The sequence below is a fragment of the Corvus kubaryi genome, unplaced genomic scaffold, assembly GCF_017639235.1.
Source record: "Corvus kubaryi isolate FWS band 111438036 unplaced genomic scaffold, C.kubaryi_AGA036_p1.0 37301, whole genome shotgun sequence".
Classification (NCBI taxonomy): Eukaryota; Metazoa; Chordata; class Aves; order Passeriformes; family Corvidae; genus Corvus; species Corvus kubaryi.
Window position 1 is genome coordinate 47,865 of NW_024581094.1, and position 27,800 is coordinate 75,664.

Consider the following 27,800-nt stretch of genomic DNA (forward strand, 5'->3'; position numbering starts at 1 on the left):
AGTAAAGGAAAGGAAGATTAACTAGTGCTCATTCCTTATTTCCAGTGAGAACTCAGCATTTAATACAGTCCAGTGCCCACACACCAAGCACTGTGGAGTCTGAGTCATGGGACAAGAGTATTCTGCCTGTCTCAGCTTGAGAAATTCATTCATGAAAAGAAGACAGTTTCAAGAGGATTAGCTGATATCTGCAGGGGCACACAGAGAAAAGGGCTGCTACAACCTAGGAGTATTTATTTGGGAGGGTTTTGAAGTTTGTTCTGAATAGAACAGGCCCCCTGGCTTGGTGAATAGCCTGGGCCTGAGCCTGCAGCATCTGAACTGTGGTTTCCGTATTGAGGCCAAGCAAAAGAAATCTTCACTACCAGTGTGGTCATACTGATCTTTGAAGGCTGTCAGAAAGGTTTAAGGTTTCACCTGACTTAGTTACCTGACCATAAAGGCAGTAAAGGGCAGTATAATTGAGTATAATGTTCTTCTTTTGGTTTAGTTTGCCTGTAAAAGAGAAAGGCAATGTAAGTCATCTCAGGATGAAGCCATTGCCTGACTTCAGAAACTTCACAACAATGAACTGAGTTAATTCACAGCAATGAATTGAGTTAATGACAAAGTGGTTAATTGCATTTGGCAATGTTGTTTGCTTAGACTCCTCTAGGGAACTTAACTTGTCTCTGTATTGTTGAAACCCTTTTTTCTTTATAATTAGAACACTGGAGAAAGAGCTAATGAAATTTCATTTACATTTCTACAGGCTTTGCTTCTGGGACCTGATCTACTTTTACCTCTGTAAAAACAGAGAATTTTTTTTCTTGTTTTATTCCCTGAAAAGATAATACTGAAAGAAACATTTCTTAAAAAAAAAAGAAAAAAAAAAAAAAAAGATTAATTACTCTAGTATAGTAACAGTAATGTTAATCACTTTAAGGGACATTGCATTCCAAATGGTTAAAACTTTTAATTTGCCTCTTTTAAAGATGTCTCAGACTCCAGCCCAAGGAGAAAGAGACATCCAAAACCATTCATCCATTTGGAATAAACCCTTTTTATATCTGCTGGAGTGCCCTCCCACCAAACACTATCAGCAATTTACTGTTTTTCCTGAATCCATCTCTTCTGTTTCCTGTTTCCATAATGCCACATGTGCATCAAAGATACCCCAAACAGAAACTGATGTGGTAGAAAGCCAGACAGGTCTTTAGCTGATGTAAATCAGAATTTCACCTCTAGCAAGTAGCACTGATTTTTGGTCTCTAAGAAACAGCCATTGGTTTTGCTAGAGCAGAGCTCACTTACACCATCCTCTCTCCTGTATAAAAATGGGAAGTTCTGGCTAAATTATGGATTCAGTGGATCACAGCTTCACAAATAGATCAGGGCAGAAGTTTGTGCCTGGATTCATCTCCCCAACCCCAATATGTGAACTGTTGATTCTAGCATTTTTATGGAAGAATGCATTTTAAAAACTCATCTATTTTAACATTTTAATTTCTTTCTATTAATTATTTTCAGAAGTCTGTGTGAAATGGTACTTAATAATTAATTAATTCACTTTTTCTGACAAAAATTAGTACTGATTTAAATGTCTGTCTTGATATGGGCTGCTGAGCTCTTGACATGCTGCCACAGTTTATGGTTCTGTCAAGATCACCTCCTATCATGGGTGCACTTGGTCTCCTTAAGGAGGCTCCAAGGAAACAGCTAAATTAGTCATTAGACATGTGTCATTGGTGCAGTACTTGATTCTTCACTCTAGAAACACAAAATAAAATTTTAACATTGTTGGAATGTGCTGCTTCTTTAATTTAGCTTATAACATTAAAGGTCAGTGTTGAGTTTAATTTTTTATTGACATTACAAGGGGTTTATTAATATACACGTGTATATATAGTATATAATGTATATTAGAGAGAAAGGAAAGGAGAAAGGGAAAAGGAAAAGAAAGGAAAGGGAAAAGAAAGGCAAGGAAAGGGAAAAGGAAAAGAAAAAAGAGAAAAGGAAAGGAAAGAAGCTAGATTTCTTGAATTGTTGAATTTATATTAAAAGTGATCTGGAGAATTCTAGATGATGGCTCCTAGAGGTCACATGGTTCAGAAATAAGATAAGTTACAATAAATAATAAATACAATAAATAATTATAAATAAATTCGTGCACCTTACAGCTTGATGCCACAATTCTGTAATTATCACCCTTGGAGCCAGAAACAACCAACACACTCTGACGAGGTGAGGAAAGCGTTATCTAAAGGATGCAAAGAGACAAACCCTTCTCCAGTCTCTGGCACACAATGCTCACCCTCTACCAGCAGGGAGTGAGTGAAGCAGCTCCATCAGAGGCAGCCTGGGCACAGCTGACATTTGGGCAGTCAGACCTCCAGCCTGATGGGCAAGGATTCACAGTTAGCTGAGAAATTAAATATCAGTCAGTTTATACACACAGCCAGCACAATGAGCCCTTCAGCTCCCCGTGGAAGAAAGGAGAGATGGAGAAAACAAAGAATGTCAAGGAATTTTTTGATTTTAAGACATGACATGAAATTTTGACCTTTGACAAAACCATCAAATAGGAGGTGTTTTCCTCTTGTTTCCTTTTATTACTGTCTTACTTTTATCTTTTTTTTTCTTTTTCTTATTCTGAATTCTACATCCTCGTATCACTTTCTCTTCCCATCAGTTGTTTATATGTTTTGTGGGGGTTTCTTTTGTTTCTACCGTCATGAGGGATTTCATTTCTCACTTGTCTCTCCAAGGGAATTAAACTCAAACTGCTCTAAACCTAAATAACCCTTACAGCTCTGAGAATTTTCTCCCACTAAAGCATTTTCAGTATGCTTTTTTCTCTATCTCAACATTGCTAGTGAAGTTACTAATGAAGTAATGTGCAGATGCCATCATGCTGATGCCAAATTGATTTTTGCCTTTTTTCTTTTACATATTCTCTGTATTCTTTACACATATATTTGTAGCTCTGCAGCCTATTATTGTATTCTAGCTAGTTTTTCCAGTACTTTTCCCTGCCCTGATAGGCAGAAAGACAAAACACATTCCAAGGCCCCTATCCTATCTTAGTTCTCCCTAGGAACCAAGGTTGAGACCCGCTCTTCGAGACATATTTTTATAAACAAAGCTTAGTTCCCATCTGAGGGGGGAAGACTTAGAAAAGGGTTGAACCCAGGGGGGGAAATTACCTCACCTCTTATGTGTCTAATTGGTGATTTTTGTCAAATATACTGATTTGCTAAACTTATCAAACTGTATTCACCCTGGGGGAGGGTGGGCATTTTGTGGACACTTTCCTTCTGGACACTATTGGAGGCCCCTGGAGGCCTCCAATAAAGACCAGCCTTTATATTACCTCCTATACTAATACCATCTCAAAAGTGTGTTGTTTTAATTCCAGGTTCCTTAAGGCATCAGTGCGAACTTAGAGGTGAAACTACACTGGATTGCTAAAGAGAAGTGAGACGTGCTGGAGTGGAAGGCTCAGCTGTGATTTCCACAGGAGAGAACAAGGGCGTGGGTAGGGCCCCTTGCATGGTCAGTATCCAGGGTGTGTCGTGGTGATGTCTTTGCAGGAGATTTATTACAAACAACTTTTATTAGGCCCTAAACATTATAACATACTCCATGGAGGATGAGAAAACATGTGACTGACCTTCCTAAACTGATGTGAATGTTGTCCCCATCTCACATCTAGGAAGTTGCTCGCTAACTGAAGGAGCAGGGATACCAGTGGTGAACAGAGTTTTGTCATGGAAACACCAGATTTGATGTCTTTGGATCTGCTATCCGATGTGGTTTCTGTATGCCTCCTGACAGAAATATTTTCCCCAGTGTTCTCCTGATGGCCTTTTTCATCTCAGTGTTTCTCAATGTGTAGATCATTGGGTTTAGCATGGGAGTGACCACAGTATAAACAATGGAGGCCACCTTGTCCCTAGGGTGTTTCTTATCAGGCTGAGCATAGGTGAAGATGGAGGGGATGAATATTAAGCTCACAACAGTTATCTGTGTCCCACAGGTAGACAGGGCTTTTCGCTTCCCTTCTGTGATGCACATCCTTATCTTAAGCAAGATGACAATGTAAGAAATAATCAAGATTACAAACAGGGTGATGAGGATCCCTCCACTGTTAAACACCATCTGTAGTTCAGCCCTGCGAGTGTCAGTGCAGGCTAGTTTGATGACTTGAGGGACATCACAGTAGAAATTGTCCAGTACATTTGGGCCACAGAATGGTAGCTGAAGAAGAAAACCAGTTTGTATAACAGAATGAAGAAATCCAGCAAACCATGCAGCTGCCACCAGTCCTGTGCACACGTTCCAGTTCATGATAGCCAGGTAGCGCAGCGGCTCGTAGATGGCCACGTACCGATCAATCGTCATCCCTACGAGTAAAAAAGACATTGCACCTGCAGTGAAATGGAAGAAGAACATCTGGAGGAAGCACTCACTGAATGAGATCGTTGCACGCTGGGTGAGGAGGCCTGACAGCAGTTTGGGAGTGTTGACCGAGGAATCGCTGATGTCAAGGAAAGCGAGGTTGGCCAGGAGAAAGTACATGGGTGTGTGGAGCTGCTGATCCACAGCCACCATGGCAATGATGGTGAAGTTCATTAGCCAGGTAATTACATAGATGAGAAAGAAGATTGCATAGAGACAATACTGCAGCTTGTGATTCCATGTCAGGCCCAACAGGACAAATTCTGTCACCGTAGTGGTGATGTTCTTTAATTCCATTCTTTATCCCTGCACCAACAAGAGCAATAAAGATGACTATAAATGTGTGTTGGACTATAGAATTATTAAAACAAAGAATCATAGAATGTTGGGAGGGATTTCTGGAAGTCATCAAGTCCCACAAACTCTGGACTGTTCAAGTGTATGACCAGTCTTATAGGAAAAACAAACAAACAAACTCCCTTACATTTAGAGAGAACTTAGGATGTTCCAGTTAGTGTTTGTTGCCTTTCATCTTACTGTTGTACTGCTCCAGGAAGCGTCTGGCTCCACCTCCTCTGTACCCTCATCTCATCAGCTAGTTATATACAGAAATAAGGTCTCCCCTTAGCCTTCTCTTCCATAAGGGTGAACATATCCAGTTCTCTCAGCCTCTCCTTGAGATCCAGTGATCCAGCCCAGTGATTAATTTGGAGGCCCTCCAAGGAATTCAGTCGACTGTATCACTGTCTTTCTTGTCCTGGAGCGCTGTGGTCTTGCCACAGTCCTGCACTGATAGAGGGGTGGGATCATTTCCCTGCACGAGCTGGCCAGACCTTTGCTAGCAGAGCCAAAGCTGTCTGTGACCTTCTTTGACAGAGGAACACATTCCCGTCTCCTGTTCAGCTGTTTGCCTACCAGGGTCATTATCTACACAGCTGCTTCCTGGACAGGCCACTAGCCTCTGCTGATTGCACAGGCTTGTCCTTTCTCAGATGCCAGATGGCATATTTACTCATGTCAGACTTACCAAACTGTCCCTACAAATACCAGCCCTGCCATCCAGTGTACTGCCTACTTTCCCCATTTTGCTGTCCTCCACAACTCCTATCACTACATGCCGTTGCATGAAGTCCCTCTCTATTTCTCTTTTAGGCCTCTTTCTGGTATTGGAAGGCTGCTGGAAGGTTTCCCCAGAGCTTTCTCACCTCTCCATACACTAAATAACCTCAGCTCTCTCAGCCTATTCTCACAGGGGAGGTGCTCCAGCCTCCTGACCATACCTGTGGCCCTCCTTGGATCAGGAGGCCCATGGTCCATTTGTGCAGGTCCATGTGTTTCTTATGCTTGGGGCCCCAGAGCTGAGCACCATTCTCCAGGTGGGGTCTCAGGAGAGGGGAGTTTATGGGTGGAATTATCTCCCTTGACTTGCTGGCCGTGCTGCTTTTGATGCAGCCCAGGATAGGATTGGCTTTCTGGGCTGTGAGAGGATATCGACAGGATAAATCCAGTTTCTCATCTACCAAACACCCTCAAATCCTTCTCTGCAGGGCTACTCTCAATCCATTCATTGCCCAGCCTTGGGATTGCCCTCACCCATGTGCAAGACCCTGTACTAGGCCCAGTGGAACTTCCTGAGGTTTGCCCCAGCCCACTTCTCTCCTGTTAAGGTCCCCCTGTATGGCATCCCTTCCCTCTAGAACATCAGCCACACCCCTCAGCTTGTAAAGCAGCACCTCTGCCTGGAATGCACCTCACCTAAAGCAAGGACTTGCAAGTTAGGCTGAGCTGAAGCTTAATCCATGCAGCTGAAGGAGTTCTGTGTCTGAATATAGACAGAAGAGTCACCCACACAGGACCTGCTTTCCTTAATCCTCCACTCCCATCATTTGGACTGGCTGGACATGTAAGACCACATTGGGCCAGGTGATCTGTGCACTAAAAAATAAGTCAGGACAAGGGAGGTGGCTGTCTCAGCTCCCATCAGAGTCAAGAAGTCTGGAGAGGGAATGTGCTCCCCCTAAAAGGTGACACCACTGTGGTCAGGCTACTCCTCCTTGGGCTCCATGGACAGCTCAACCCCAATTTCTTTCCAAGTTCTGACCTTCCCTTACATTAGATTATTACAAAGATCTCTGCATCACAGTCCTTTTTCAAACTTCTTTTCAGTCAGATAACTGGCATGAGTTAAAATCACAGACACGGTGTTTCAAGTTTTAGAAAAATAATGTTGTAATATCCAGTGAATTTGGAGACACTGTGAGGAAGTTCTAAGAGAAGATGGCATCTGCTCACCTGCACCCACAGCCCAAGATGACTGAGCCATTTCCCTGATGAGAAGTTGCTGCCTCTATTTGGCTGCTGAAACAAAAATCTAATTTCTTACAAGAAAAAGCCATATGCAGAATAAACCACAACTGTTTTATTTTCCCCTATAAACTGTTAAACTATTCCCAAAATGGAATTTCCGACAACTGTAGAAACCAGAACTTGCTGCACATTTCCATTGCCTCTGGTGAATACTCTGCAGGGATTCTGTAATTTTTTCCCTGTCACAGTTAGCTCCTTAGTGTCAGTGAATAATTCCATTTTAAATCCTTATACACCTAATCCTATTTTCTGCCTGAAAATTGCAGACTTTTTCCACAGGTCCAAAAAGGAAAGCTGCTTTCGGTATGAAATCATGTTTTCTAGCAATCCTGTTAATACTATAATAATAATAGTAATTATTAATTATAATGATTACTATTAATAATAATCCTGTTTGTTCTCATTTCCCATAAAAAGTAGTATTTTCACAGAAGCTTGGGGGAGAGAAAAAGCAATTTGCTTTCAACTCTAATCCAACCTTTCTTTTTTGCCTCAGTAATCTCCCTAACATAAAAGTAAGATTGAGCTCCAGCGAAAAACTGAAATACAGAAATGCTGTGAGACAGCTGGGACTCGTGCAGCACAGCCTGCGTTCTCTCAGACCTCTCCCAACACATGGGGAGTATCTCTCAAGATGACTCTCTTAAGATATATCACAAGAGATAAGCAAGAGTTTTCAGGTCATCTTCTCTTTCACAGTATAATCACTGGTCACTGGCAGCGTGTGGAATTCCTCGTCCTTCCAGTATTTTTGGCAGAAAGAGCAAATACCTTCAGCAAACTCCTGTTTCTGTGATCCAGCTTCACAAAAGCTACGAGATGCCATTCTCAAGTTACAAGATAATACAGCACAGCTCTACTCAGAGGAGCAGGGGATGCAAAGCTACCTCCAACAGAAGACTCCAACAACCTTCCCTTGTAGGATTCCTGATGCCTTTGTTAAGGGAAATGATGGGATTCAAGAAGAAAGCAAAATCTCAAATCACCTTGCACTTCTGGACATTCAAAAAAGAGTAACAATAATATAATTAGCAAAACTCGAATTTGTCACCATGGGGCTAATTAAAAAGTTCTTGTAGTGCTTCATGTCATGTGGATCAGGACCATGTGCAGATGCAGGAACCTTGTGATAATTGGAACAGAACTAAGATGGGAATTTTCATGGCAGTGTAGTCACTTCTCCCATTCACAAGACGAGAAAATGCAAATTATAACTCTCCCAACCACAGACTTGCTGCCCTGGAGCTTGTGTTCAACTGTGCTTTGAAATAAAAGTTCAGTCATTGCTACAGGATTGTCGTATCAGTAAAGCTTTCAGGGCAGTGATTATTCCAAAACACTTCTCTGATCCCTTACAAAGCAAATTTTTTTAGTTATACAGGAAAAAGTTGGTCTACACATACACAAAGGAGCACAAATGCCCACCAACAGGTAGAGAAGCCACAGTTACCTAACCAGAGAAATGGACACTGACCCACCTCTTCCAAGGGCTCTCCCAGGAGATCCACCAGCCTGGACAGTGACTGTAATCAGTACAATCCACTGCCAAGGGATGTCAGGAGCAGCTGTCACCTCCTGCAGACCCAGCCCAGGACCCTCCTGTAAAGCTTCTGTGAGCCCAGCCTAAACACCTGATGGCTCAGGGTCTCTGCCCAGGCTGAGGGATGGGGCTGCTGCTTTCCCCTTGGCAGGTTCAACCAGCAGCACAGCCAGGAACCTGTCCCAGACACAGACAGAAACACAGATGCTTGCCCAGAATTTCAGCTTCAGATTTACAATTTTTTAAGCTGTGAGAAGGGAGAGGGTAGTCACAACATGCCCTAAAATCTTGGAAAATTGTCCCAGTCAAGTCTGAACCACGGTTCAGTGGAAAATAAGGGGTACTAGGAAGGGAAATACCAACTTTAATTAGGAAAACAATGTCTTAACAATTTGTGAAAGAATGTGTAAAGCAGACTAACAACACAAATGGTGCAGAACTACGACAGGTACAAAAAACTCAGAATTAAGCCTTGCTGTCTTTAATACTGTGTTGCAACTTTGCAATCAGCCCAGAGCTAACCCCAAAGCAAGGCACCAGTGCAGATCACTCAGCTCTGCCAGAACGAGACCAAAACTCCAGGATCAACCTGGTCACAGATGTCACATGCCCTGGTGCCTGGAGAGATGTGGCTATCACAGCCATACACTGGACTTGCCTGTACAAACTGATACTTACAGAGGTGCCTCCGTGTGTTCCTGCCTATTGCCTCTGATGGGGGACCAGTGACTGCAGCCTTTGCTGACACACACAACCCCTTCAATGCCCAGAGGGGTCATTGCCACTCTGAGTACAGCCCAAAAGGAGGCCCATTTGGGCCCCAGGGGAGTGAAGGGTGCAGCCTCTGTCCAGAGTCCCAGCAGCAGGGCAGTGTCAGGGGACATGGAAGGAGCATGTCTGCTCTTTTGGGAACATCTGGTCAAAGGAGCCATAAAAGGCATACAGTGATGGGGAGGCTGTGATGAGAAAAAACCTGATCAGGCACCCAAAGGGGTAAGGATGTGCGAGGCTGAGAACATTTATTTTTACAGTAGGGAAGTAATGGGAGACAGTCATAAAACCTGACCAATTAGCATTAACAAGGCAAATAACCAGAAACAAATGGCATCACTCACACCAGTTGATGAGCTTTTAAGAACCCATAGGCAGCCAGGATTTTGCAGCTGATAAGGATGCAAACCTGAGTGTCCAGGATGTTGGATGAAGACAGTGGGATGTCAGCCGTTGAGGGACTGTGCAGGGACAGGGAGCAGCCAAGAGGAGGTTAGACAGAAAAGGGTTATAAGAGGCTGGTTGGGTGTAAACCTGGGCCAGGCACTGCTGGTCTGGCTGAGCTCTACACTGACCACCACAGTCCTGGCTTATTTAATCTTTCTGGAACTCTCCCTGTGCAACCTCACAGGGTCCCATCTGCATGCTGCAAGGACCAAGTGCCAGCTAGCGGGTAGCCAGCATGTGCAGATTTGGGGCCAGCTACTGAAGTCAGAGAGGGGCACAGGGACAGCAGAGACCCAGCCTGTGGTAGCAGCTCCTGACACCAGTGGGAACTCACCCTACAGCCACTGAGGCAGGAATACCCTGTGTCCACAAGAGCAATTGCTGGGGGGAAGCACAAGCAAGGGGAGTGAGAGGCTCCATGCCAGCAGCTGGAGCAGGACAGCCACTCACAGCATGTGTGCCCGATTCTGGGGGAGGCAACTGTGTGTACATCCCACAAACCAGGTGTGCATGTGGGTATCCACCAGCAAAAACTCAGACCAGCTGGCAAGTAGGAGACCCCAGGTCTGGGCAGGATTATCAGGAGGGCAAGGGATCCACGTTGGTACCTGCAAGTGTGGTGTGCTTTTGGGATAAGCATCTGGGTGCTGCATCTTTGGTGTTTCAAGCTGGACCAGCTGGCAAGTAGGGGACCTGTGGGATGGGTCAGGAGTGGTCCATGTTGGAGTGCTGGGTGCACAGAGGGGTCACACCAGTGCTCAAAGGATTCCTGAGTGCATGTGCTTGCAAACCCTGAGGGTGTCACGTGTGTCTGCCAGCCCCATCATGCTGGGTGCTTGTGTGTTACCTGTGTCCTAGGTGGGGTGCTGCTGACAGCAGAATCTTGGCTGGGGCTGTCTAACAGCTGTGTCAGTGTCATCTGTGTGTCACTTGTCCATGTGTCTATGTGTCACAGCAGCTCAGCATCAGGGCTGGCTGACCCTGCAAACAGGAAAGGAACAGCTGTGTCCTCAGCTTGGACAGAAACCCTGGGTATGGGGCCCCCAGGCTGGGGTGTCAGTGGCCACCCAGGAGGGTCCTGGACCACAGCTGCTGAAGGCAGCAGCTGCTCTTCACATGGCTTAACACAATCATCAGAGACACCTGCCCCGAGGCAGAGGGGCACAGCAGTTGGCTCAGGTGTGCCTGCAGAAACACTCTGCTAGCCCTGAGCACCAGAACGCCAGCACTGGGGTAACACAACACCTGTACTCAGGATCACAAAGTCTTGCAGCCTGAGGATCAGGGCTTCCTTAAGGCCATCAAAACCAGACACATCCAATCTAGATTTCAGCCTGCTATCACCCAAACACACATCTTTTGTGGCTCTACTACAGAGAAAGGGGCACAGGGTGTGTGTGAATTTATCATGATGGAAAGGCTTAACTGCACTCAGAAGACAGTGCTTCCAGATCCCATATACAGATTCAGATGACAAGCTCATTTAAACCTGTGATGTATTTAAGCCAAACACCATGCAGAAGCAACTTTTCAAAGTCCCCAGTGAGTTACACATCCAGGCAGGGAGTCCAAGGCTTGGGAACTCTGCTTTGTGGCAGTCCTCTGTGGGATACAACACCCCTTTTAGAAGAGCTGAAGGTGACAGTTCTTCTCCAGCTATACTTGTTTCCATTTCCAGTCACAACCCACAGCCATTGCAATCATCAAGGTACATACAGGCACAGAAATGACCTAACTGGGCTGGCTAACCAGCCTGGCTGACAGAAGGATGCTGCAGACCACAACATCTGGGGAAGCTCTGAAGCCTGAGGCTCCAAAAACCCAGCTGAAGTAACTAAAGCAGCAGTGCTGATTGTCCCCACTGTAACTGGCCCACAAGGAACTGGCTCTGTATGTCAGAGTAGGTCAGACCACTCTCACAGACAGGAAAGTGAAGCACATGGGAAGAGGAAGGAAGCTGCACCTAACAGACAGCGAAGACACAGTCCAAGCAACCCACATGTATCTCAAACCATATTGCTTTTGTGACTATTCCCAAAGTCCCCTTTCACCTGGCTGTGCTTACACTAACTGCAAGGACTATCTCCAGTTCCATCTACAGTCCCATTCTAATTTTCCTGCCTGGAAAGCCACCAGATTGCCATTCTGTCTCCAAGATGTACTGAGTAAAGAGGAAGAAGCGTGGGGCATCTAGACTTCACCAAGACTGATTCTTCAGCTACTCTAACAACATGTCATAAACCAGAAATATGTGGACTGCTGTTGTTCTGGATGGTGTCTTATTTCAAGAGCAGGTCTTCATCTGCCTGCAGTAACTTTTAATAGCATTTTTGAGCCCCAACTTACATCACACTATGAATATTTCTCCAGAAGTACTGCTATAATAAACTTCACTGCTCTGTGGACTTCACACCCTGCAACCCACTTTAGGATGTGGAAGTGGGTCAAGGGAAGCATATGGATACATTTCCTGCCACTACGAGATGATGAAATTGCCATCTTCTCTACAAGGGAAGAGGTACTGCTTCCCAAGGCAGACCAGGCAGCTTGGATATTCTCAGTGCCCAGTCAGGAGGAACATCCTGAACACAAGTACCACCCCATGGGATTAATGAAAGAAAACCACCCCAATCTGAGGTAAGGACAATGATGGCAATGGCTGAAATGCTCCTTTAGACTAAAGCAGTGACTGGCACTGCCTCACACAGTGCTGTACCACCCAGTTTTCCTCAGCACAAGCTTAGATGTAATGGGCACTCAGCCAAGGCAAAGCAGTCCAGGGGCCATGGCCTGATTGTCACCCTTTTCCCTACAGGCTGGCAAAGCAGTGCTCTCCTTCATCCCTGCTGCAGCACAAGGGATATGGAACCCTGGCAGGGGGTAATTCTTTGGACTAGACTCAGCTGAAGGTACTGACACATCAACTTGGTACCAGCCACACGAAAAGAGAGGGCAGAGTCTCCAAGCACTCAGTATTCAGCACCCTTGGCACTCCCCTAAAGATGGACCTTCTCCCACAACCACTGAGACTGAGACTTCTGCTCCTCTGCTTTGCCTATGTCATCATGGGGAAAAACAGGAAGGGTGACTTCCAGTACCATGGAAGAATTACAGCAGCATTACAACCTCTTTCTTGATGCCAGCTGTCTCTCAGGGGAGAAGACATTACACCCCCAGCTGCTTTGCCAGCAGTTCACACACACACCATGCAAAAGGGAAGACAGGCAATTCCACAGTCACAATCCTTTGAGGGGCTTGTGCCCTTCCCCAAATGCAGGTAATGTTGAGATTCAGATGGCAGTAAGAAGGATGATTCCTAAACTGGGATGCACATAGGGAGATACATGGGGAAAAGATCGCTCACCCTTTCTGGATGGGGATGGGGAAGTGTGAAGGGGCAGGGCTTCCCTCTTTCATGGGAAGGCACATCCCATGAGCTCACAAAAACAGGGCCCAGCCCAGCCCAACTGGGAAGGCCTTAACCCACAATGTCCTTCAGAGCTCCAGCCAGGTCGGGGAAGATGAAGTGGTAGCCACTCTCCAGGGTGCGTTTTGGCAGCACCCTCTGTCCCTCCAGCAGCATGACCGCCCGCTCTGCCCCAAAGACAGCCCGCACTGCCCAGGCAGGCACTGGCACCAGGGCCGGGCGCCCCAGGGCTGCAGCGAGCTCCTGAGCAAAGGTGCCATTGGAGGTGGCAGGGGAGGATGGGGCAACACCATTGAGGATGCCTTGCACGGACTCTTTCTCCAGGGCATGACACACAATCCCAGACAGGTCCCGAATGTGGATCCATGGGAAGGGCTGGAGTCCAGAGCCCAAGGGGCCTCCAAGTCCCAGACGGAAAGGCAAGAGCATCTGAGAGATTGCACCACCATCCTGACCCAGCACTACACCTGTGGGGAGAAGAGAGTGAGACAAGGTGCCCCTGCCCAAAGGGCAAAAGCCCCTTCCACACCCAGACCTATAAGCAGGAGAATCCTTAGAGGGCTGGACTGGAACAGGACACCAACAAAGAGAGACAGAAGAGCTGATGCCCTTTACCCATCTCTTCCCACTCTCGCCCCAGCAGTAAAGCAGAGTCACCCCTAACAAGCATGATGCCCCATCTCACCTGATCTCACCACAACTCCACGAGCTGGGCTCCCAGGGATGAGAGCTGCAGCCTCCCACGAGCTCACCAGGCGTGAGAAGAAGTCAAAATCCCCTCCTGGACTGTCTTCAGTATACTCAGCTGTGGGGCTGGGGCGGTAATAACCTGCAGGGTAACAGCAAAAAGGGAGTCAAGGGTCGAATGATGCCACCAAGCCCCCCCTTCCCCATCAGACCATCTTCTCTGCCTCCAGGAGCCCAGAACTCCTGTGAGGAAAGGCTGAGAGAACTGGGATTGCTCAGCCTGGAAAAGAGACCTAATTGCAACCTTCCAGTATCTGAAGGGAGCTTACAAGGAATCTGCAGAGAGACTATTTACAAGGGCCTGGAGTTCCAGGACAAGGAGGAATTGCTTCAAATTGAAAGTAAGTTTAGACTGGCTATTAGGAAGAAAATCTACCCTGTGAGGGTGGTGAGGCTCTGGCACAGGTTGTCCAGAGAAGCTGTGGCTGTCCCATCCCTGGAAGTGTCCCAGGCCAGGTTGGACGGGGCTTGGAGCAACCTGGGACAGTGGAAGGTGTCCCTGCCCATGGCAGGGGTGAAACTGGATGGTCTTAAACGCTCCTTCCAACCCAAACCATTCTGGGATTCTATGAGCATGAGCACTCCACCAGGGACATCCTCATATGAACAGCACAGGGTCTCTGATGGCAATGCTGACAAGTTTTTGAACTACCAGTGCACTCTATGGGTTCAGTAGGATGCGCTAACACTCAGGCAGCCCCAAAACCCAAACAGGCCTGCAAGCATCACACTGAAGTGGCTGGAAGGTGCCTGCTTTAATACTGGGCATCACAGAGCATAAACCACGGCAGCTTTGAAGACTGTAGCAAGCAGAAATGCAAAGTTGGAGACAATGCAGAGAGCTTCAGCTGAGGCCTTACTCAGACAAATTGGTTCTACAGAATGCCTAAAGGCTTTCACTGGGAAACACAAAAAAACTTCTGTCCTAATGACACCAAGACAAAGCATACAGACCCAAATTCCTCTCCAGCAGTACTAAAAAGCTTATCATGGCTTGCCTAAACACAGTGACATTGATGGCAATGAAGCTGACATTTCAAGGCAAGACATGTGCTCCCATGGAACTGTGTTTCTGTCTGCAGGTAAAACCTCTCCAGGTCAGCATGAGGGATGTCTTGGCCAGGCCCAACCAATACCTACGCCAGTGACCAGGACCCAAGCACGGGGTGCCTGTTCAGCAGCAGCAATGGCTTTGGCCAAGGTCTTCGTGGTCTCCACCCGGCTGCTGATGACTTCCCTGGAGAAGGCATCACCCCATCTGGAAAAGGGAGAACCATGGATTATGCACCTCACAAGGACACCCCAGGAAACACTACCACCAAGGGGGATCCCGGCAACACCCACTCACAGGCACAGCAGAGGTCACAGGAACTTTCCCCACCCCAGAGCAAAGGGAGGATGTGTCATTTACAACATAAATGCAGGGGAGCTTTGGAAGATGGTGGCTCTTCACTTCCCTTAAAAGATTGTGGGGTTTGGACTGCCTTAGGACAAAGTCAGCAAAGGAGCTAGACACCAAAGCTGGTGTTCCTCCTAGAAGTCAAACTTTGGTTCTGATTTTGCATTATCAAATACAGGCACCCAATGTCCTTTTGAAAATGTGGGACTAATTTTTCTGGCCTCCAGCTGTAGATCCAGAAGGGAACCTTTCTTCCAAAGGTCTCTCAGAACCTACCAGGCCCACAGAAATGTTTTGGGTACTTGAGGATGCAAATGTCAACAGTCAGTTAACTCAAGAGCTTCCTGATGATGTTGTTTCCTCCCTTTCCACCTTCTCTGACAACACAGGACAGTGTTGCCTTCACCTTGTCCCAACAGCACTATGGAAGATCAAGTTACCTGCGGAAAGGGTTGAGGACATTTTCCCCAGCCAAGTTGACCACAGCATCGCACGGGGGAAGTCCGGAGCGGGACAACTCTTCCTAGGCAGGAGTAACAGAGACATCACACATCAAGCCTCCCCTCTACTCAAGCCTTCCCTACAAATAAGCAGGGCAGGCTCCTAGGAACTCCAGCCAGCTTCTTCCTGACATTTCTGGGGCACAAGCACGAATGGAGAAGGTTTTGCTCCTTGGAGCTACAGCAGCACCCATTCCAATGACTGTGACCCATGGAGGACCCAGCAGCCCAAAAATACATCCACAGGAGCCAGACTTCCCTTGGCAGAGTCCTTCTACGCCATGGAAAGCCAGGGTGCGCAGGCTTGTTTCTCAGCCCTGTCGCGTTCCCCCTCTTGTGACCGCTCCCATCTCATACCCAGCTGATCCGATCCGTGCCCCCTTGTCGGGACACGTGGGTCACTTGGTGCCCTCGGCTCCGCAGCAGCTGGGTCAGGGCTCGGCCCACGAAGCCTGTCCCACCACCTGGTGAGAGACAGACAGGCAGTCACCGCTGTGTCCCTGGGCCACCGCTCCCCGGCCGCAGAGGCGAACCGTGGCTGGGAGCGCATCACCGCAGCGCCGGCAGCGCCGCCGGGCCCTGGCCCACGCACCACGTCCAGCTCCCCATACCCGGGAGAAGAGGGGGCCTGGCCCCAACCCAGCGGGCAGCACCCGCAATCACACCTACCCCTTCCCGAAACTCCGCTGCCCTCAGGGCCCCGCTGCCCTCAGGGCCCCGCACTCACCCACCACCACCCGCATTGCGGAGCCGCGCATGCGCCGAGCAGCGCCCGCCGCGCATGCGCCCCCCAGCGGGGGGAGGTGCTTTACGGGCCAGCGCGGCCCGGAGCGGTGCTCGGCAGGGCCCGGGGAGCGGGGCTGGGGAACGGGGAACGGCCGGGAGCGGTGCTCGGCAGGGCCCGGGGAGCGGCGCGGAGCGGGGCTGGGGAACGGGGAGCGGCCCGGAGCGGGGCTGGAGAACGGGGAACGGCCCGGAGCGGGGCTGGGGAACGGCCCGGAGAGGGGCTGGGGAACGGGGAACGGCCCGGAGCGGGGCTGAGGGCACGGGGAACGGCCCGGGGCCGAGGGGGGTGTCACGATCCGGTAATGCAAGCGGGGGTCGTGATGGTTCGTTTATCGATCTCAGAGTGTAAAAGGACACAAGGGATTTCAGTTTTAATCAGAACAGCGCACCTTACATTAAGTGCCCACAACACGATAATGCGATAGAGGAGAGAAAGAGAGATACAGAAAACAAAGTAAAAGGGTAGAGAGGAAGAAAGGATGGGGGGGCAATAGCTACCAACGGATGAGACGAAGTCCTCGTGGTCTTCCGCCAATAGATTCGTCTTCTTTCCGTGGGGAGATCTCGGACTCGGTTATTTCAGAAAGTCCCTTTATAGTCCTTTTCAGAAGCGAGGGGCAACTGGCCAAGAGGTTGGGAAATCTACAGCCGTTGTTATGGGGTCCGTTGCTTTGGGAAACAGGTACAGGACAGACGTATAGGACAGGTGTACAGGAGAGGTGTACAGGACAGGTCGTTCCTTTCCACTTCAGCACAGTCCTTCCCGCCTGGGCAGCAAGAACGGCGCAGTCCATTGGGACCTGCACTAATTTTCCTCAGGAATGCGTACCAGTTCCCAGTGGGCACACCCGTAGGCAACACTTGGCAGACGTCCCACCTCAGCCAAGCCAGGACTCCTGTGTTCAGTCTCTGTCCTTGGCGATGATCGTGAGGCAGATGAGGGATCTTCGGACCGTCTCTTGCAGGGGGACAGGGGGAACAGACCGGGGCCGAGGGGACACTTGGGGAACGGACCAGGGCCGGGGGGAGACTCGGGGAATGGACCGGGGCCGAGGGGGGACACGGGGAACGGCCCGGGGCCCAGAGGGATACACTGGAGTTGTGAGGAGGAAGTGAGAAATGGCATGCTGGGTTTTGTCTTTCTAGGAAGTTCTATCCAGTGAAACACCGTGACACAGAGGGATGTGGTGGGGAAATACAAGTTTGAGACATATCCAAAGGTCCCTTACAACTCGGGTTTTTTGATAATTTACACTGTAGGACCTGCTAGGCTGCCCTCTGGTACAGCCATCTGCCCTTTATGGAGGAGTTAAAAGGAGAATACGCATACAGCACCTTCAGCTAACGTCACCATCATGACCTACCCAGCAGACAGAGGTGGAGCAGACCACACTGTGTTTGGAGAGCAGCTCCAGCTCACCCACCCACCTGACAGCACGTGCCACACAGAAACCAGCCGCTCATCTCCACCTTCATCCTGTGAAGCACAGAGATGCATCTTCCTGTACAAATAACTCTTTGAGTCTCTCAGATTTCCAAGCTGGCTCCTAGAAACCCCATTTCTTCCTTGCTTAACATGCAGGACATAGCACTTCTATAGAGCTGGTGCTGTGAGGGATAGGGACAGCTGTGGCTTGCTCAGCCACCTGTGTGTAGAGATCCTGTGTGTAGATGCCTACAGGCTGTTGTCACCCTCTGCTCTTTATAGGGCACAGGTAAAAGGAGCTGACAACACAGGCAACTCTGCATGAAGCAAAGGCTGCTCCAGCTGTCTGCAGGTGGGAAGTTGTGTCCCCAATGTGTGTTATGACATCTCAGAAGAGACGCTTCAAGTCCACTGGCAGAATTACATCCTTGAAAGAATTTCTTTTCCCATGACCCCAAGGAGACATGCAAGCAGGTGTCAGAGAGAAGGGAGGTTCAGGGTCAATTAAACTGTCCCTGCCTAATTCCCAACTGCACAATCCTTCATTTTCTTCTAGCAATATTAAAAGCACTTCATAGAATAGCAGAATCATAGAACCTCAGACTGTTTTGGGTTGAAAGGGGCCATAAGGCTCATCTCGTTCCACCCCCTGCCATGGGCAGGGACACTTCCACTACACCAGGCTGCTCCATCCAACCCAGCCTTGGACACTTCCAGGGATGGGGCAGCCACAGCTGCTCTGGGCATTCACTTCTGCTCTTTTAACGAAATGATAAATTGGCCGGACCATCTCCCTGGGGTTGCTGTCTCCCGGCTGCTGCCCCGCTCAGCGCAGCTCCAGGCACGGCCACTGGGCCCCCGGACGTTCCCGGTGCCTCCCTCTGGGCCCCGGGCCATTCCCCGTGTCCCCCCTCAGCCCCGGGCCATTCCCAGCCACGGGATGCTTGATTCCATACTTGATACAAAAGCTTTAAGTTGGTATTTTTGAAAGGTGCTTTTTAAACCAGAATTTCAAACCACTGCAAGCAGCTGTAAAGTTGAACTTAAACATTATCTTCATGTTGTCAAATTGTGTTGTGACAAGCTTACCTGTCACAGACAAATAGCTCCCACCCTGTTACAAACACTCGTGTGTACACAAACTCATGGAATCAGAATCCTGCTTTTTTTTTTTCCTTTTTTTTTTTGTGTCACAGAGCATTTCAGGCAGAAGATTTCAATTGTCCCTTAATGCTTAATGGTTGTAATGTTAATTTCAGTGGTTCTTCTGAAAGAGAAGTGATTAAAAGCAAAACTGAGAAAAAAATAATTAAAAATATTAGGAGTCACAGGCAAATAAATCTTCCATTTCACTTGTTTGACTTAATTTAGCAGTGAGTGAGTATAGATATAGTAGCTATAGATAGATATCTATAGATATAGAACATATAGTATAGAGTGAGAATGCTTCCACCTGAACTGGTTGTGTTCCAATGCATAGAAATAAGGTACTGCCAGAATCTTGAGTTTAGTATCCTATTTTAGATGTTCAGTACACTTAGATACTCTTCAAATTGCCCAACCCAATAATACTAATTATGGCTTTAAAATGCTGGTATCTTTTGAATGGCTATAAGAGGCCTCTAAATTACAGCTCAGATGGATTGTAAATGTCTAAACATGGTTAAATGAAACCTCACCTTCATCTGCTCTAGATTCTCCTAGATGTTTTTATATTTCCTGATTTTATTGACCATTTAGAAACACAAAAGACTCCTGAAAGCAGGTCCTGATGTGCTTTATTTTACATTCTAAGCATCTGTTCATCCCAAATTGGGGTATTCATTCTCAGCTTCAGTAAAGGTGCTAAAAAAACCCTTTCCTTTTTAACTGTTTTTTCAGAGACCCTATTACCTCCTTGTTTCGAAGGGTGTAAATGAAAGGGTTTAGCATGGGAATAACAATTGTATAGAAGATTGAGATGGTGTTGCTTTTGTTGGGTGAAGATGTAGCTCCAGGCCAAGCATACATGAAGAAAACTGTCCCAAAGAACAAGCAGATTGTCATCATGTGAGAAGAGCAGGTGGAGAAGGCTTTGTGCCTGCTTTCAGCTGAAGGCATTTGGATGATTGTGATGATTATGTAACCATAGGAGATAAAAACCACCAAGGCAGTGCCCACAATTATGAATCCACACACTGCCAGCATTACGAGCTCATTGACAAGTGTGTTGGAACAGGAGGCATGGATCACTGCAGCAACATCACAGAAGAAGTGGTTTATTTCTCCAGGCCCACAAAAGGACAAACTGAATGTGAAGCCTGTCTGGATGGTGCAGTTGATGCAGCCTGACAGATAAGAGCCCATCACCATGAGAACACAAAGTCTTTTGCTCATAATGACTTGATAGCGCAGTGGATTGCAGATGGCAGTGAAGCGATCATAAGCCATCGCAGCAAGAAAGAAGGCTTCTGTTGTACCAAAGAGAGAGAAGAAGAACATTTGTGAAGCACAGCCGTTGTAGGAAATGTTTCTTCTGCCCAGTAAGAATGCCAGTGCTGCCCTGGGAGTGATGACAGAGGAATAGCAGATGTCCAAGGTGGACAAATTCTCTAGGAAAAAGTACATTGGAGTGTGCAGGTTGGAGTCCATTCTAATGATGAGAATGATGCAGACATTTCCCACTACAGTGACAATATACATCGTGGAGAAGAGAACTGAGAGAAGGAGTTGTGATCCTGGGTGAGATTTGAACCCAACCAAAATGAACTCACTTATCCTGGTGTTGTTTTCCATGTTTTCTTTCAGATGATGTTCCAAAAGGAAATTAGGATGTAGTAGATTGCAGACAGTTTGTCCAGAGAAGCAATTATAGAAGAATAAGACAAACGATGAGATATATGAAACACGAGAAATATTAAAAATAGAAAGATGGAAAAGAGTAGAAAATTCATTGATATATCATATCTGTAGGTTTTTGTCAACTGTTACAGGGTAATTTGTAAACTAACTACCCTGTAATGTTATCTTCAGTATAAAGAAACATTCTGCATGCAGCTTAACTAACCTATTTTAATTTAATAAACTTTACACTCAACTAGAAACAGACATTTTGTTCTACCGTTGAAGACCTACTTCAGATTTAACTGGGCAGAAAAAAATCTCGTACTAAGATTGCAACTAACCCACAAAAGACACTCTCCCCTAAAGAAAAGAGCAAGTGAATGTTCTTCTTCAGATGATGCAAAACAATTAAAAATATATATGAGCCAAGAAATGTATTAAAAGAATGTGGATAATTGTTTAAAACCCCAAGTCAATTATTTTAAAAACCCACACTTTTTAATGTGACAAACAGAGCTTTTTCTTTTATAAAAGTACTTGAAACAAAACCTTCAAATGTTGAGATATCTGAAATAAGTTTTCTCTACTCAAATGCTAATTCACATAGTATGGAAAAAATTGACTAATTTATAGAATGTTTCAGGTAATTCCTTTTCAATTATATTTAGTAATTTTATTTTCATGAGCTAGTTGTCCTCTCATCTAGGCTTGAATATATTCTGTGGGTTGATGCCTACGCTAGAACTCATAGTTTGGATGCCTTTAAATTCCGTGGACAGAAATAAACACTCCAGCTTTAGGATATTTATTGTAGAAGGTATGAATCATGTGTTAAGATTTTCTGGTTCTCTCCATTGATCTAAAGGAAAGTCCAGCTATTCTTTGTGTAAAAAGATGGACATAGATGTGTAAAGCTGAGTGATAGAAATCCCCATCCAGTTACTGGTATTTTCTTTGGTTTGCTGTCATTTCCATGAGATCATTTCTCTTAACCAGCATGTACCTAATCTTTTCAAAGCACTGAATTAATTTTTAACACATTACTCCAGCTATCCCTCCATGGTTTGAAATGTAGCCTCAGCTCTAGGTATCCTAGGAGCTCTATTTAATCCTTTGTTCTTATTTACCCATGAGTCTTAGAAAAGAGAAATAAATTTGGAGAAAGAATTTATCTTTGCATAACCTTGCTGATCAAATATTTTGGCTACTTTCCCTGGGGATTTTTGTGTGCAGAGAGCTCAGGTTTAGGCAGTCAGGGTCAAGTATCCAGTCAAAGCCTATTCAAACCTGTTGTCTACAGCTTTCACAATTCCTAAAACTTCCCATATTGCCAAAAGAGAGAAATAGATGCATCCACAGTGTGATTCTTCTAGTCTCACCACACCTGCTCAAAACAGGGGGAAAACAGTCCCTTAGAAGTATCTGTCTTTGTGGACAAAAGTATCTCTTTTTTCTTATTCTTTTCTGGCTAGCTTTATTCCTTTCCTAACAGTGATGTAAAAGAAAATGTCAAAATTGTGTGTCACTATGGTCAGCCATTTAAGATGTGTGGTCTTGGCTTACCTAATTGACCTTATTTTTAAATTCTTGTTTTTATTCTGGTTTTATGTGTAAGCATCAATGATTTAAATGTAATAGATGTAAACTTATGAAATAATTTCATACTAATTAAATATATTCTCCACTGAAGGATATCCTACATCCTATCAAAAATTGTTTAGTTGAAATAACAATTACTACTGCTTTAAGTAAATGGCTTTGTAAAGAGGTTAACAAAAACCACAGCTAAGAATAAAGATACTGGAGATGCTTTTTTAGCCAGTGAGGAGGGAAGATTTTTGATTCACCTGAGAGGTCTCTGGGACTGTCTCTTGGTTGATTAAACAGAAACTCTAGAATGTAGACACATTAAATACTGGCTTCCTGTTAAGGTACTTAATTTCCAGAAGAACTAACTATATTCATAAGCCCTGATTATTACATGCTATGTAATGAAAAAAAGAGAAAACAACCATTTTTAGCCCAGTTCTATCACTAAATTTATCAAAGCAGAGCTCAGACTTCACACACCACAATACACATACCTTGTAATACAGTGATTAAAGCCAGGTTTGGTTTTTGGAATTCAGGTTTCTTGAACACATTGCCAAAAAATACTGAACGTTTTTTCTACTCAACTGATTTTTCAGTAGTCTCTTGTAATCAATACATCACTGGCCTTTCATCTTACTGGTTCTAAAGGCATTCTCCTCAGCATGTTGTTTATATATACTTCAATAGGTGTACATAAAAACACTAGGGAATCAGTTTCCAGAGTCCTGGACCTTCACAGCCAACATCTGAACCTCAAATGAGACATTTTTCCCTTGTGCCATTTTTCTTTGCTTGCAAAAGAAGAAAAACACAAGGTATAAAAGGAATACAATAATAAGGAATAAAACACAAACAATAAAGTGTAATGCTGTTTCTGTGTGTCTTTTGCCCCTACTTTTTTCACTGTTTCTTATGCAGAACCCTTCCTGCCCCTTGTAGATTTCTTTCTGCTAAGCAAAACACTGTGGACCTAATCAAAACCTCATTAGCCATTAGAATCTGCTTCCTTCCAAATTATCAAAACAGACACCGTTACCTTCTCCCCAGCCAATATGCTTCTCTTCTCTAAACAAAAGCAAGTTTTCACTAAGTGAAAAATGACTGGCAAGGAAAGTGTACTCACCGTCTAAAACATAAAAGTATGATTCAGATGAGGGTCCAGCCTCCAAGGAAACACTGCTCTGGAATCCAGCAACCACTCCAGGAGGGGAAAAAGCATCTGCTAGCTCCTGTGTGGGTATCTCAGACACCCTAGGATATGGATATTTTTCAACAAGCAAACCTGCATTCTTCTCAGCACAGGAGCATCACTTCTAGTTACAGCAGACTATATTAAATTTTCTTTGTTTTGGCCTGTGGTTTTAAATAACTCTGCATTAAATAAATGTTTCTGTTCTTGATGTGATGGCTTCCCAAATTTTGTGACTGACAATAGATCAATATCTTCTAAAACCAGACTATCTTACATTTGCATACATTCTTATCAGCTCCCAGAGGTGGAGAGTAAGATTAAGAGAGATGGAAAGTTTCTCAAAAGCTAAGATTGAACTTGTAGTCTTACCTATTTACTTGTGGGAGATGACTTATTTACAGTACTTTAAAAGCACCCAACCTTGAATTTGCAAAAGTGTTTATTAGGAAAACTTCCAGAAATAAACTTGGATGCAAGAGAGAACTTGCATTCTCAAAAAGTTTGTGTTTGTGTAAGACTTCTCTGTGTTCTTCCCTAAGAACACTTAGGAACTCCTGTTGAATAGGTTATGAATTATTTGTTTCAGGTTTTCTAACACCATTATTATTAGTGTACATAAACCCAGTAAAAATTGGATGATAATCCTCTTCACAGTGTATTTGAAGGATTTTCCTGACATTATTTCAAAACAATCACCTTCAGATCACTGCTTTAAATCCAGTCAATGTGTGTAGCCAAATCACTGTATTAAAGGAACTTCACACCCTGCAAAATTTCTATGAAAAACTCACTGAGGAGAACTGAAATGCTGTGGTTTGCACTTTATGTACAAAAAACTGAAATAAGAGAAGAAATAGATTCGGTGATTATTGGTGTATCAGTACTTTAATATATTGTAGTAAGAAAGAAGCGAGCCTGATGCTGTACTGATAAATTACTTCACCATAGCTTGTGTGGGACTAAATCCTGGATTTGTGATGAAAACCATATTGAGAACAGAGGAATGCTTCAGTTCTTGCTGAGCAGTGCTGGCACAGGCTGGGAGCGAGCAAGAAGCTGTGAGGGGACACAGCTGGAACAGCTGATTCAGCTGACCAGAGAGCCATCCCAGACCATGTGGCATTGTGCTCAGCAATAAAAAGTGCAGGAAAAAGGAGGAAGGGATGTTTCTTCCAAAGTAACCTTTAGTAACCTTATCTCATCTAAGGCAAAGGTCTAAAATAAGCCAGATGAATGATGCTGTTATATTATCCATCCAGTATAAAGAAATGATAGGTTATGAGCTTATAGATAGACATTCACATTGCCAGTGTTTTAGTTTCTACATTTAAACATTTCTAAAGTTATATGATGTATATTCCATGAACTGTGAGAGAAATGTGAAGTACCACAAGGATATATTCATTTTGGTATTAAAACAACCCTCCATTTTCTTGGAGATGGCTGAACGTAAAGGCACATGTTATAGATAAATACAATAAGCATCCTCTAGGGTGATAATCCATACCCATGAGTAGTAAAGGAGATGAGGGTAGTTTGCTTCGATGTCTAAATAGACATGTCTAATTTTTACGTATTTTTAGAAGAATTCATATCTAGCTGTACCTGTGGCTCTTGATTTCTTATGCAAATCTAAAGAACTACTGGATTTTTTTGGGCTCCTTTCCAATGGTTCATATTGTAATGTACATTCATTTTGTGTCAATTACCTATTTTCTCATAGCAGATTTTCTGCTAATGCCTGGAATACAGCCAGCACCCTACATTTCTGGTGATCGCTCCCCATTGTGGTTAACTTCAAGCTATTCCTGACATCTCTCTTTTACATTATATTCAAGTCCTCAAAAAGGTCTTGTTTGGAACAATTGTGTCCATGGCATTATGGCACAGGATGCACAGACAAGTTCCTTCCAGGTTTCTTCCCTGGAAAGCTAAATATTTCATCTGCATAATTGGAGAAGTCAGTGTGCTAGTACAGAGCATAGAATATCAGATACCACAGTCTTAGTCATAAACTTAAACCCAGATTTAATTTGGTCATATGGAAATGCACTCTGCTGACAGAGTTATTTATTTATTTGTGTGTTTGTTTGTTTGTTTTTTACAGAGTATTAAAAGTTCTGAAGCACTGTGATAGTCTGAACACAGAGTAGTTTTCTTAGAGGCACCATTTTATTTCTAACTGATAATCAGATTTTCTCACAGACGATCCATGTTTAGCTCAGATTCATCAGCTGTGTTTCCAGACTCCTGCATAAGATCATTACTGCTGATGAAATACTGCTGGATCCAAGGCTTGTGCAGCCAGAAGGAAATATTGAAGTGATTTATCCTTTCAGGAATGTCTGAATTTCTTCATGGAACACATTATTTGGTGTGCAACAAGGTTGCTTAGGCGTACCTCAGTCCTGTGTTGAAGCTGAGACAGAGGCCAAGTGACAATGCAGCTGTACCACCTGAAGAGCATGAGTTACTCACATTTTACCTTCTCTAATGCCATATTAGAAAAATATTCTTCTTCAGAGGATGGTTCCTCAGAGGATGGTTCCTTTTATCCTACACCAGGTATCCAAAATTGTTCAAATTACCCATTCTTTTCTGCTGCCTGTATCTTTCAAGGGATAATAACAAAATCTCAGAGTAAATAAATCACACATAGATATCTGGTTTTCAAATGCATTTTACAATGTTTTCTGGACTCTATTCTATGTAGGGCAAACAAACCTGGGGTTCATTTTCTAGCATTTCCAAACCTCTTTAAAAACAGAGCAGTCATTCAGCAGGAGACTTTTAAGAAAGGGTGACAGCATAGATTCTTAAGGGGAAAACAAGCAAAAAAAACCCAAACCCAAACATCTCAAGTCAAAGCCATAATATATACCTAGATCTAGCTTAGATATATTAAGGTCTAGTCCAATAAATATGAGTAGTGTGTGCATGAATAGGAGAGTTTCACTTTGGTGTGGATTAAGGTCTGGATCTCCTGACTTTAGCTCCTCAGCACTGCCAGTTGATCTTCATGAGCAAAGCCCCTTCTCCGGGACCCTTTCGTTGCTTTCTTTGGTGTGTCTTCTGCAAGTAAAAGTCCTTCTCATGGCAAACCTGACTTCTTTGTTTCTAAGACAATATATGAGAGGATTCAGAAGTGGCACAACCACCGTGTACAGGACTGATACCAACTTGTTAGCACGATAGGTGTACATGAGCTTGGGACGGCTGTAAGTGAAAAGGGTGGTGGAGTAGAACAAAATCACCACGGTCAGGTGGGAGCTGCAGGTGGAAAAGGCCTTTTGCCTCCCCTGAGAAGAAGGAATCTTCAACACGGTGAACATGATGCAAATGTAGGAGGCCACCACAATACACAGAGGTACCATGATAACCATCAGAGCCAAGATGAAGTCCACTAGCTCAGCCAAAGAGGAATCGCTGCAGGAAATATTCAGTAGGGGTGAAATATCACAGAAATAATGATTGATTTTGTCCACATCACAGTATGAGAGCCGGGCTATAAAGCTCAGCTTGATGGAAGAAGTGGTCAAACCACACATCCAACAGCCAGCTATCAACTGAGCACAGAACTTGTGACTCATGATGAGTGGGTATCTGAGAGGTTTGCATATGGCCACAAAGCGGTCGTAGGCCATAACAGCTAACAGAATATACTCAGTACAAACAAAAGTCACAAAGAAATACAACTGTGTCATGCAGCCCTGGAATGAGATACGTTTGTCATGAGAAATGACGTCTACGATCATCTTTGGCTCAATGACAGAAACATACCAGATCTCCAAGAAAGACAGACTCCCTAGGAAGAAATACATGGGGTTTTGCAGACCCTGGTTGTTGCGGATGATGAGAATGATAAGGAAGTTTTCCAACACAGTTAATAAATAAACCAGAAGTAAAGTAGAGAAAAGGAGCAGCTGCAGTTCAGCAGTGGTGGGAAAACCCAGGAGAATGAAATACATTACTTTGGTTTCATTTCTCCCACCCATTCTGTAGCAGAAAGATGAACCTTATCCACCTGCAATAAATTAATACAATCACACCTAACTACTCAGGCTTAAATTCACAGCCATATGTTACACCACCACTTAAAGACACTGTAAAAGTTCAGACATTTTGTTGCTTGGTTTTTAGACATTAATTTTGTGAAATTTATCTGCTCAATTCAGAATTTTTCATTTTAAAAATTAAATCATGCTTTTTACTTTACATTTCATAGAGATAAATACATATTAGAAGCTTATCTCATCTAAGACAAAGGTCTAAAATAAGCCAGATGAATGATGCTATTATATTATCCATCCAGTATAAAGAAATGATAGGTTATGAGCTTATA

General features: G+C 44.8%; 4 protein-coding genes across 6 annotated transcripts; all 4 read right to left on the reverse strand.

The window, feature by feature from the left end:
* Nucleotides 1-1,598: 1,598 nt before the first annotated feature.
* On the reverse strand, nt 1,599-9,250 carry LOC121664472 (olfactory receptor 4D2-like). The gene is made up of 2 exons (XM_042027765.1): nt 3,653-9,250; nt 1,599-2,376 (listed from the first exon to the last, which is right to left on the reverse strand). The coding sequence occupies exon 1, from the start codon at nt 4,735-4,737 to the stop codon at nt 3,748-3,750; it is 990 nt and encodes a 329-aa protein (XP_041883699.1). The 5' UTR covers nt 4,738-9,250; the 3' UTR covers nt 1,599-2,376; nt 3,653-3,747.
* A 1,794-nt stretch (nt 9,251-11,044) lies between these two features.
* Nucleotides 11,045-16,423, reverse strand: SDR39U1 (short chain dehydrogenase/reductase family 39U member 1). 3 transcript variants are annotated; one of them, XM_042027767.1, is made up of 6 exons: nt 16,366-16,423; nt 15,996-16,102; nt 15,579-15,657; nt 14,876-14,997; nt 13,678-13,821; nt 11,045-13,459 (listed from the first exon to the last, which is right to left on the reverse strand). In XM_042027767.1, exons 1-6 carry the CDS (start codon nt 16,419-16,421, stop codon nt 13,044-13,046), a joined length of 924 nt encoding a protein of 307 aa, XP_041883701.1. In that variant the 5' UTR covers nt 16,422-16,423; the 3' UTR covers nt 11,045-13,043. The 3 variants fall into 3 exon arrangements, with proteins under 3 accessions (XP_041883701.1, XP_041883702.1, XP_041883700.1); XM_042027768.1 differs by having other exon boundaries at nt 15,579-15,661; XM_042027766.1 differs by lacking the exon at nt 16,366-16,423 and having other exon boundaries at nt 15,996-16,274.
* Nucleotides 16,424-19,695: 3,272 nt separating this feature from the next.
* LOC121664474 (olfactory receptor 12-like) lies at nt 19,696-20,763 on the reverse strand. Its single transcript, XM_042027769.1, has one exon. It carries the CDS (start codon nt 20,623-20,625, stop codon nt 19,696-19,698), a length of 930 nt encoding a protein of 309 aa, XP_041883703.1. The 5' UTR covers nt 20,626-20,763.
* Nucleotides 20,764-26,475: 5,712 nt separating this feature from the next.
* Nucleotides 26,476-27,453, reverse strand: LOC121664607 (olfactory receptor 6Y1-like). The gene has a single exon (XM_042028011.1). The coding sequence runs from the start codon at nt 27,451-27,453 to the stop codon at nt 26,476-26,478; it is 978 nt and encodes a 325-aa protein (XP_041883945.1).
* Nucleotides 27,454-27,800: the final 347 nt, after the last annotated feature.

Bases quoted from the DNA above. Each gene is read 5' to 3' on its own strand.
- LOC121664474 (XM_042027769.1), bottom strand. From the start codon at position 20,625: ATGGAAAACAACACCAGGATAAGTGAGTTCATTTTGGTTGGGTTCAAA.
- LOC121664607 (XM_042028011.1), bottom strand. From the start codon at position 27,453: ATGGGTGGGAGAAATGAAACCAAAGTAATGTATTTCATTCTCCTGGGT.
- LOC121664472 (XM_042027765.1), bottom strand. From the start codon at position 4,737: ATGGAATTAAAGAACATCACCACTACGGTGACAGAATTTGTCCTGTTG.
- SDR39U1 (XM_042027766.1), bottom strand. From the start codon at position 16,188: ATGCGCTCCCAGCCACGGTTCGCCTCTGCGGCCGGGGAGCGGTGGCCC. The intron at 15,658-15,995 runs GTATGAGATGGG...CTGCCTAGGAAG, and splicing joins GCACGGATCGGATCAGCTGG to AGTTGTCCCGCTCCGGACTT. The intron at 13,460-13,677 runs GTGAGATGGGGC...TTCTCCCCACAG, and splicing joins TGGAGTTGTGGTGAGATCAG to GTGTAGTGCTGGGTCAGGAT.